Genomic DNA, 11,391 nt, shown 5'->3' with positions numbered 1-11,391 from the left:
AGTATTCTTCTTATAGCTCTATAAAACTATTTTATATACTTTGTAATTATGCAGGAACATATGAACCTGCATAACTCCACACTGCAAACAAAACACCCACCACACGCTAGACTTTTTCTCGAGAATAAACACAAGTCTTCCTCACTGCTCAGCTCCTTTATCTCCATATTCACATGTTCAGCTAATCACCAGGCCCCTGCGTACGCCAACTCCTGCCCCAACCCGGAGCCCTCTGCCTGGGTACGCCACTCACCAACCCGCCCCTCCCGTCTGCTTCTCCGAACTGGCATCCTGGACCTCTCCTCTGTGATTCTTTGGCACTGACACTTCCAGAGGTTAATTAGCTTGTGCCAGCTTTGCCTGTCCCACTGCCAGTTAATGAAAATCTGATTGGCTCCTGGGTGTCAAGAGTGTCCTGAAAGTTAATTCGGCCGGACCACCTCTCCTCCCTCCCCTGTGTTTCCAAGCCTCACATCCTCCTACTACTTTTTACTGTTGGACTGTTAAGGTTTTATTTCTTTTCTACTAAATTAAATGTACCTACACAAGAGCACAATCACTTTTAGTATCGAAGGGCTGCCACAGAGGGAGGTGGAAGCTTATGCCCAAATACAAACTTGAAGTAACTTTGTCAACAGGTTATTTTAAGGGAAGCATGTACTGTACCAAACAAATATAGCTAAGTAACAATTGTAATGCTGACTTGTTCTTGATTACAAAAACATTTAACATAATGACCAAGACATTTGTTAAAAAGTAGTTCTTGTGTTCTAAATATGATTATCTTATCAGAAAAAGACTGAGCCTCACATGAGTTTCTCATTTGGTTTGCCTGTTTCAATGCTGAAATCCAGTTGGTTTTAACCTAAAAGGACTCTCTGTGTTGCTCACTACCTAAATACTGAGAATGAGACATGCTTGTATCTGTCCTCTATATGCTGGTTAATACACTGGCAACTCCAGTTCAGTTGTGATTATAGTCCATTTTTAAAAACTATAAGAGCACAGATTACATACAGGTCCTTTAATACTTGTAAGAGATGATCCGATGCTTTTTACTACAATGAAATTACTGAAATAATACAGTGTGTTGCGTAAAATTAAAAACTGTGAAACTAAATAGTCAAGGTTATTTTGTTTTTATCATTTAAAGCAATATATGGCTATACTATGATTGCTTTTACCTTGTGTATGTGGTGTTAATTTTTAGTCAATCAAAGTAGCACAAAGAGTAAATGAAAGCTTCTTTTCAAACTGTACTTCCTTTATAAATGTGGTTTGTCTATATAATGCCCCATGTGTCACTAAACCTACAAAGGCCAGACAATAACTGCACTGCCTTTAGGTTTATTTGGAAGCATTTCTAAAGGATTATATCCATTCTTTATGATGATATAGTTCTTGTTCGAATTACATTTCCAGTTTTTTAAATTAAATGTTTTGTAGTTGTTTCTAGCATACACAACAAAACATATTACTATTTTAGTACTAGAATTTTACTTTTACTTATGTAATAATATTTTGAAGAAATAGTAGAGTGAGATAGATAGATAGATGATAGATAGATGATAGATAGATGATAGATAGATAGATAGATAGATAGATAGATAGATAGATACTTTATTAATCCCCAGACCAGGGAAATTCATCCATAACAATTTCTAATGCTTTGCCTCTGCCTACTCTTTGATAAGTCAATATGCATTTGAACATTTCCGCTCCTTCTCTTTTTTGTCAATAAACAGGATAAAAATTTGACTGATTTTTTTGAGCTACAAAATGTGTAAACAAAAAATATTGTTTACAACCTCCTCAACTGTACATCAATACGTTTTCTAAGTTTGTTGATATGGGTATATGGGGATATAAGAATATGAAAATGAGCTAGAAGATGTTTTGTTTACACATTTACACTTGGTAGTTTGGCATAGGGTCCTTAGCAAGAAGTCACGTGATGTGCCCTAAAAATACCTTGCCTTACAATTCAGCGAGTGCAAATTGTAACAGTGATCTTAGCGAGTAGGGCTCATGCAAAGAGGGTGTTTCCTCTAAGTGTCGCAGACAGTGAGAGTGTAGGAGTTTGTGTGATAGCACTGATCCTCCTCTTTCTTCTCCTCTTCTCCGCTCCTGTCCGGCCTTCATCCCTTGTTTGCGTCCCTCTCTCTCTCTAATAACACTAATTAAACTATTAACCACTTGAAGGACCACACCGTAGCTCTAATTGGCTTAATCATCAGTGTGTCGGCGCGGTCATGGCTCACAGTCACCTCGTGTGACCGGGGGCATCCCTCCAGGCCCGGGACAACTTAATGTCTCCATTGGCTGAGCTCGGGTTGGGTTACATGTCCCATAACAAGGTGTAGGATATCCAGCATTGGCAAACAATAAATTGGAAGCAAAGAGGCGTGGATAGTGGGCAGGGTGGAAAATTGCGCCTGTGTTTGTCTGGTGTACATCAGAGGGCACATTTCAACGCATTCAAGAGCTGAGAAGACTATGTTTTTTTGTTGAAATGATTATCAAAGTTTGATACTATTTTTTGTGTGTTTGTTTGTTCTTGACAACCCTAATATGAGCTACTGATAAAGCACCCATTTCAAAACATGCTTATAGAAGTCTAACTGCAGGATTGCAAGTTATTTAATCAATAATACAGACAGAGTTTTTAGAGGAGAGCAATACCACGCAACTTTCTGAAGGTGTTACGTCACCTGCATGATTCCATGAAATAGAAATGTTAGAACATTCTCTATAGAGATCAATATGTTTTATGCTATACTGTTTAATATGATACTAAAAAATAAAAAATAAAAAGTTACAAAGTAGCTAAAAAGTTACACGTTGTGGTTATTGCAACCATTTGTGTAGCGATTTCCTCTCAATTGCCAGCCATCTTGCACCTTAATAGCGAATCAAAGCAGCCAGCATATTATACATCGTCATCCAGAGGTCGGCTGAGGTTTTCCAGAACTCAAGTTCCTCTGACATGTCTCGAGCCGTGCCACCTTTAGAGCTGAGCTGTACTTTGTGTGCTCTACAGAGTGGGGCTGATTACTTCCTTGGTTCACAGATAAGTGTAGCTTTACAGTGCAGTGCTTCTGTGTGTGTGTGACCTCACCTTAAACAACCCCTGTCCTCCTGCATGACCTGCTGTAGACAAACAACAACCCAGTGGAAAACTTTAATATAAAATAAGATATGTCACTATTTCTGCTATTGAAAATGTATATGAAAAGGCCTTAGTGCCAGGTTTGGTATTTAGAATATCACGCTTTGGCATTACTTACATAGAGAACATTTTTGTATCCCACGTGCAATGACAAGGAGTGAACTCGTGGCATCTTTGACTTTACTTATGGAGTTACTCGTCATATATCTGAGAAGAAAGTAGTTCTAAGTCTGTCCTTGATTTTATAGTGTACTTAAAGGCATGGATACATGGATAAGTGTTTTATTTAACATATAGTATAACATATGTCCTTCTTTAACAGACTCCTAGAGGAAGGCAACAGTTTGTCCAAAAAAGAAAATTATCATTATTATAAAGCAAGAGGAGGGTTCGAATAGAGCCTGGGAGAGATTGCTAGATTACTCAAAACATGCATGGATAACATCTAAAACCTCTTCAGGCATGTTTTGGATGAAGGAACAACATTAACATGGTAGAAAGCCCCAAGTCAGCTCCAAGACAATTTTGCATAATAACTCAGTTTGTAGAGTGTTTGTCCTGTGATCTGAAGGTTGTATGTAAACGTCACTGGCTGAACGCTCAGATCCACTCACCCACAGGTTGGCAGCGTGATTCCAGCTCCCACAGATGAATGCTGTCACTGTGTCCTTGGGCAAGACATTTAACCCACCTTAACCCCCCCCCAGTGTCTGCGTACACATTCATACTTAACGTGTGTGTGAACGGGTGAGTGGTGCTTGATGTAATGTGACTACTTACCATAATACCCTCTTATTTTAATAACCTATTTGTTCCTGCTTTATTAAGGCTTATTAAGGTGTCATCATTTCCACCCTTACAAGTAGTTGCATTAGAGAAAGACGACCATGAGTTGTACATGAGAGAGACAAGTTTACATTTCTCTGTGTTACTCTGTGTTACTCTAAGCTAATCTCACAGAGATCAAACTTAATACTTATAAATGTATCAAAGCTTATGGTATAGTTCCTTCTCGTTTTCTCTGTCTGATTACAGCAGCAGTGCAGTCCTTGTCTGACGATGCGGAGCTGCTACAGGCTCAGACCAAAGGACCAGGCTTTGTGTTGACATTAAGAATATATTTTGCGGCGCGTGCTGCCCCCGGGCTACGCACAGAGCAGCTGTCAAACGCTGCCAGACAGGTTTCAGTCTTGTGGGTTAACAAATGAGTCCACAGTGTATCAGAGCTTCTATTGTTTCCAGCTGGAGCCAAATATCCACTGTCTGCTCTCACCTCACAGTTAAGCACTCATGTAGGATGTGTTGTCTGAGATTAGTCTATATTTTATAAGTTATATTGTTTGTGTAGTGTGCTGGCTGGATAGCACAAGTACAGAGGTGCCAATATGACAGCCCACCGGTTGGTATCTAAGTTTGAATATAGACTATAGTATTCTTTATCAACAGCTGTTACCACCCACTTTGTATTTTGTCAATGCAATGTGAGGGTCCGAGGTTTATCATAATCAAATCATTTATTTAATTTTATTTATTTAATGTCTATATAGGCCTTTAGAATAGCTGGGCCTGTTTCTATCCACATTGTATTTTTTCAACGCAATGTAAGGCAGCAATGAATCGGAATCAATCAAAATCACTGTTTATTTATTTTAATTTTATTATTTACACTCTGCAGTGCTGTCTTTTATGAACGAATGAATGAATTTATTTTAATGTCTAGTCCAAACAACATAGTATTCCATTTTATTAGGACGTATTTAAATTGCACACCGCATGGAATCCTGTCTTTAAAACATAAATCACTAATCTAATCTCGCTGTACTAACTTTTGATTTTCAGACTCAAAATCAAAAGTTGGTAAAGTGAGATTTGATACCATGTTGTTTTATTCCAAGTTTAGATCTGACCAAAACTTACACTAACTAACAAAGTCCTTCTGTTACAATTTTTCTTTATGTCCCCTTGCGGCTCGATTACACTGCAAACTACTACATTTTAGGTAGATTTGCTTCTTTTTTTGCTTTCTAGTTTTAAATCTGTTCATCACCATTATTTTCTGTTTTTTAGACTCAGAAAAGGACAACGGCGAGCCTGGCAACGGGATCGCCCAGTGGAGACTGAATGAGCAGCTCTTCCCCTGTCCAGTCTGTGGCAAAGTATTCGGAAGACAACAGACCCTCTCCAGACACCTCTCCTTACACACGGGTACGTTAACACTATGCTAACGTATTTTGCTATAGGCGCTGCTATGCAATTTTTTTACGTGTTTGCGCCGTGTACGGTAAGTAAATAATGTTGACTAGACCAGATTACCCTTCCTTTAAAGAGATTACCGCCATGATTAGTCTCGCTGGGAATTCAGAGCCATCTAATTACCGCGCAAGAAGGATGCCTCGCAGAGCATGTCCACAACAAAACAAACTCCACATATACTCCGGTCAATCTGGTGCAATTTTGGTCCACCACATCCAATAACGCCATTCCTGATCCTGCGTGCCGTCCCTGGTGTGTTGATTACTATGTGCTTTCAGACTGCTCTGTTCACTACCTCTGGCATATGGGGAGCCTTCCTTCATCCCCCTGTCGTTATTAGAACAACAAATGAATATTCTGAGATATTCAAAAGGATTAACTGTGGTCTTGACATTTGGAAATGATTGCGTTGATCAGAGCTGAGGAATAAGCAGGAACTGTGCTTAACTATGTGCGCCTCTTGGCAAACAGTGGGATTCTAATGAACTATTAAGGTAAATAAAAGCTTATATAGTCTAAAAATAATTGGTTATAAAAATGTTATCTATTTTGTTATGTATATGTGTCTATATACCCCAGTTTGAAATGTTGAAACGTCATTATCTAGTTTATTTATTTAAGGGATAAACAAGTTAAATAAATACATGCAAACAAAAAAACTAAACTAAACAATACAATTTCTTGATATTTCTGTATGTCAGCTCCACAGCTAGAAAATGACATGTATTTGCTGCAAGTATTGACATATTTGTTCGATTCAGCGTTAGAAACAAATTATAAAACATTGTGTGAATGGTTTAATAGCGTCGTCACTCACTACTCCATCTAGTGGTGCGAAATGATTTGCTGTAAAAACAATTTAGCTTGTACTCTCAAGTGTAGTGACTGCCCCAACATTACACAAATTACACAATATTAAAGATTGTAGCTAACACAATGAAAGTGTCAATCCAATATGTAGTAAAACTAGTCAAGGTAACCAAATAAGTATGACTTTTTTTTTTTTTTTACTGAAACGTCAATCACTCACAACTCCATCTTGTGGCAGAAAAATGTATAACCAGCTGCCTACTACTTACATATACCAATACCCGTTATGACATAATTTACACTACATAATTACCCATACCCAAAAATCCATTTGATATTCCCAAACCATTTTAAAACACCACATACAGCAAATTAAGGGTGGATTAGACATTAATGCAAAACGCTCTGGACAGCAGACTAAATTACTGGGCACACAAATGGAGTCTCGTGTACAAAATGCCCCCACACGTTTGGACATGCTCACACATTTACCACACACACACACACACACACACATACACACACATACACACACCATCTGAGCGCGCTGGCTGTGAACAGCTTGGCCACACCACAGAGAGCAGAAGCAGGGGCATATGTCAGTGTGATGATCTTTTTGGTTTCCCCGGCGACATAAAGGTTGCCTGGCTTCATGTCCTTTGGGCAAATTGGGGCGCGTGTATGTGTGTCCGGGGGGGGGGTGCAGATCTAGGGGATCATTAGTTGTTGTGTGGTTAATTTGAGAAGAAGAAGCAATGGGCAGATGTAAAGATATGTTTGGAAGGCACTAAATTAGTGTTGTCATGATACTAAAATTCTCTCAATATTCCATAATGATTGCAATACCACAATGAAGATTTTTAAAAGATCTTTTAGTAATTAATTAAGCATTGGATTTATGTTGTGCCTTTCAAGACACCCCTTTCATTCACTCCTCACAGCTGCCCTGGGGTAGACTGATGGAAGTGAGGCTGCCGATCTGTGCCATTGACCCCTCTGACCACCACCAATCGCACTAGGCAATGTGGGTGAAGTGACTTGCCTAAGGACACAACAACAACAGTTTTTACCACTGCTGCCCCACTCAAAATTATTCTAAAAATGTTCAATTGATAAAATGAGAATCAAGTTTTGATATTGGCATCTAACTTTAAATACTTTTGACAAGCCTAACAGGTACCAATTTGGGCATGTTTAGGTGTTTGTTCAGCTTTTTAATATCATCAAGTTTTTTTTTTTGTAATTGCTGTTAACCACATATCTATAAAACATCTGTCAGAGTACTTCCAAATGCACTGGAAAATATAACAAAGAAAGACGAATGCGGTTGGTCACTGACTTGAATTTCAGTCATTCAACCTATCACTTTTCTTTCCTCATCTCTCCTGTGTAAAAGTAGTGTCAAGTACTTGTCATAGCTGTTATAATGTCATTCGAACTTACCAACTTATTTTTCCTTTACTTTATACTTAGGTATGTCGGTTGAACAATTTTTAAAGTATGATATATTAGTAGTTAGTAGGCCAAGGATTTGCAGCACTGTCAACAGCAAAGCAGAGGGTGGTTACTAGTTCATATATACATCACATATTTGATGTCCTCAGTATATATTTATAATGTGAAAAGTAGTCAGCATAGAGAAAAAAAAACACTAAATGACGAAGTGTGTCCATACTTTTGACTGGTTGTGTAAATAGGCTAACGCACGCAGCTCAGCCCCCCTCAGTAATCCCCCGTCTTATATTCCCTGTGTGTTTTTCAGAGGAGAGGAAGTACAAGTGTCACCTTTGTCCTTACGCCGCCAAGTGCAGGGCTAACCTCAATCAGCACCTGACCATCCACTCTGTCAAACTGGTCAGCACAGACGCAGAGCAGATCGTCACCGCGGTAACAGCCGACTCCACTGAGCGCAAGAACTGCCCCTACTACTACAGGTGAGTGCATTATGTAACAAATAAAAGGGTAACAAGTCTGAAATTTTTAGGTGAATTTTAGCTGACCTCGATGGAATTTTTACCGTATTTCTGGATAGAACTTGTCTTTGCCTTTCAGAAGTGTAATTCTTTATTCCTTTATAAAAACCTTTCAGAAGTATATTTTACTGCAAGAATGTGCTAACAATGCTACGTTAAAAAAGATGTTAAAAATGTCTGATGGCGCAGAATTTGAAGTAGATTCTTGAATTCCTGAAGTTAAATAAAATAAACACTTTCATTTTCTGTAGGATACTTTTTTTTTTTTTTTTGGACAATTGTCTTGACTTGGTCTGACTACAGTGACTGCTCCGACTATGTAGTAGTCAAGCTCTATAAACTTTGTAAACATTGTTAAAAAAAATTGAAAAAAAGTGTGTTTGAAAAGATTCCAGCAAACACATTCAGTCCACATGACTCAGGTCTAACCCTGTAGTTTGGCTCCTCTTAAATGTCACGACAGAGTGCACAACCTCACAAACCAAACAGTTATGGCTTCCACATAACTAGCCATGAACTGTCTTAAACTAGCTGATCGACGTATCTATTTTTAATCTGATAGCATTCATATTTTTTCATAAATATAATGAACATGTCTCACCAGTTTTTTGGGGTTATTTTGGTCTTCAAAACATGAAAAACGCAACTAGTTTACGTTAAGCAGTTTGCAGAGGTCCAAAGTCATTTCTTATTTAACCTATGCATTCTAGTTTTTCACTGTGATGAGTTTATAGGCATGTTTCACAACTTTCAGTGACCAGATAGGAGTTTTGCTGTCAGAGATGCTAACACCAACTAGCATGCTATCAGTGTTCTCCCTGATCTCTGACAATAAAGCGCTTTATAATTAAATTCAGACATCACACAGTGGTCTCGCTTCCACCATAAAAACTACTTATACAGTATATCTGTACTGGGACAAAAGATTCTGCTCAGCTACACAGAAAAAATCGGGTACAGCCATTTCAAATCTTTGTTTGATTTATTTATTTTTTTTACTTCCTCAAGTCTTTTTAGTTGCACATTCTTGACTCTGAAATTAAAAATCACTAGCCAGCTTTTAATCCTCTTTGTTCCGCATTTCCAATTGTAATGATTTGTCGAACGCGGCTGGCTTGCCTGCCACTTATGAATTTATGCAGCAGAATGTAGCGCTGCCTGTGTCCGTCTGTGCGTCTCTCTGTGGTCTGATTCTTCCCCCTGTCTTGTGGGTCCAGCTGCCATGTGTGCGGTTTCCAGACGGAGATGAACGCCCAGTTTGTCAGCCACATGTCTCTCCATGTGGACAAGGAGCAGTGGATGTTCTCCCTGTGCTGCAGCGCCTGCGACTACGTGTGCATGGACGAGGGCGACATGAAGGGACACATCAGCACCGGACACGCAGGTATCGCTGGGTTTCAGATTACACCACAGCTAGTGTTGTCGCAATACTAAAATTTCAAACTCGATTTCAATACTAAAGAATAGACTCAATATTGATTTTGATATCCAAATTTAAACAATACAATATAATGGATTATAATTTTACACAAAATTACACTATTTGTTTATCATACTATGTGGTCTAACATTAGCTCTAATAAAACTCGAGATGAAATTGTTCTGGTAAGGTCAAATTTTATCCAGTGTGATTTTTTTCTCTTTTTTCTTCAGTATCGATACCTGCTCAAATGGGTATCTAGTTTTGATTCATATTCTGCATAAAAACTGCTAACCCTGTAATTTAGATCTATACAAACATGTTTGGAAATGAGATGCTTCTCTCTAATTGTTAGTCAGTTCATGTTTCAGTTTTCTTGTCAGTTTTCCTGCATGTATTTAAAATGTGAAGTTTATTAAAACAATGTTGCTCATTGTCAGGAAAGTCACAATTTTATGTTTTTCCCAAATCGTTCAGCCTTACTTAAAATGTGATTTTTTTTGTTGTTGTTGTTTTTGTTTTTTATATAGTGTGTTCTAGAGTCTAGTAGTCAGGGGTCTCCAACCTTTTTTCTCCCATGAGCTACCTTTACAAAACGGAAATGTCAGAGAGCTACTAATTTTAGAGGTTACAAGAAATTGAGAATATATAAGAGCCAGGGCAAGCTTTAGGTGGGGCACAGTGAGATGAGTATAAAACATAAACCATTATCCATTTATTAGTGCAGAAAGTCAGGTAGCAAAATTATACATTTACAATGGTAATTCATAAAATTTTAGTCATTCAGCGCAATACGTATAAGTCAAAAATCCCTTGATAATTGATCTGTAAGGGGGTGGAGAGCTACTGGTAGCTCCCGAGCTACAGGTTAGAGACCCATGTGACTAGACTCTAGTCACTGATAGAAATCAAGTACAACATTTAATTAATATAATTAATTAACCATTGGATTTATATAGTGCCTTTCAAGACACCTAAAGCTCTTTACAATGCATTATTCACTCCACACTCAGTGATGGTACACTCCTATGGTCGCCACAGCTGTCTTGAGGCAGACTGACAGAAACAAGACTGCCAACCTGCAGCACTGGCCCCTTCGACACCACCAACACTCACACACAGCACATTCATACTAGACTATATGGATGAAGTGTTTTGCCTAAGGACACAACAACCGATTTTGCACCTGGTATTCTCACCAGTTTCACATCCAAGTACTAACCAGACCTGACCTGTTTAGCTTCTGACATCAGATGAGATCAGGCTTTTAACAAGCTGGTACAGCCATTTGTGAATCTACATTTTAGATCTCTCTTTCCCTCCATCTGGGAATATGACGTCATCATATTCTAGGAAACAACCACTTCAAGTGAGAGGATTGTCAAAGAAATCAATTCCCAGATACTAATCAATACTAGTATTGAAACTAAAATAAAGGGTAAAATTGAACATTCCCTGAAGAGCTTTGCAATGGTCTTGACCTCATGATATCTTTAAAGTAACTATTATTATTTTGTGTTGAAAATTACACACTATTGTCTAAAAAGGTACAGAAACTGAGTTTGAAAATGTATTGTGACAACACCAGTGTAGGATAATTTATCATGCATTATATAGGATTTTAAAGCTACTTTTCTTTGTTTTGTTATTGCATAGAGCTGAGCAGATGTTTGTTCGTTTGTTTGCTTTTTTTTGCAGCCAATGGGCGATAAGCTCTTACAATTGTTGCCGATGTGTACAATTTGTAGCCAATATGTAGGACAGAT

At 38.3% G+C, this 11,391-nt stretch overlaps 1 protein-coding gene across 2 annotated transcripts in view; it reads left to right on the top strand.

Annotated features, from left to right (window-relative positions):
* znf827 (zinc finger protein 827) overlaps window positions 1-11,391 on the top strand; it is a 98,141-nt gene that overhangs the window by 71,979 nt on the left and 14,771 nt on the right. For both annotated transcript variants that reach the window (XM_033967739.2, XM_033967731.2), the window contains exons 9-11: window positions 5,237-5,374; window positions 7,995-8,166; window positions 9,423-9,589. In XM_033967739.2, coding sequence (XP_033823630.1) covers window positions 5,237-5,374; window positions 7,995-8,166; window positions 9,423-9,589 — 477 coding nt within the window. The remainder of the gene's footprint in view (window positions 1-5,236; window positions 5,375-7,994; window positions 8,167-9,422; window positions 9,590-11,391) is intronic.

The sequence above is a fragment of the Periophthalmus magnuspinnatus genome, chromosome 1 (assembly GCF_009829125.3).
Source record: "Periophthalmus magnuspinnatus isolate fPerMag1 chromosome 1, fPerMag1.2.pri, whole genome shotgun sequence".
Taxonomy (NCBI): domain Eukaryota; kingdom Metazoa; phylum Chordata; class Actinopteri; order Gobiiformes; family Gobiidae; genus Periophthalmus; species Periophthalmus magnuspinnatus.
This window is presented reverse-complemented; position numbering and strand designations above follow the sequence as displayed.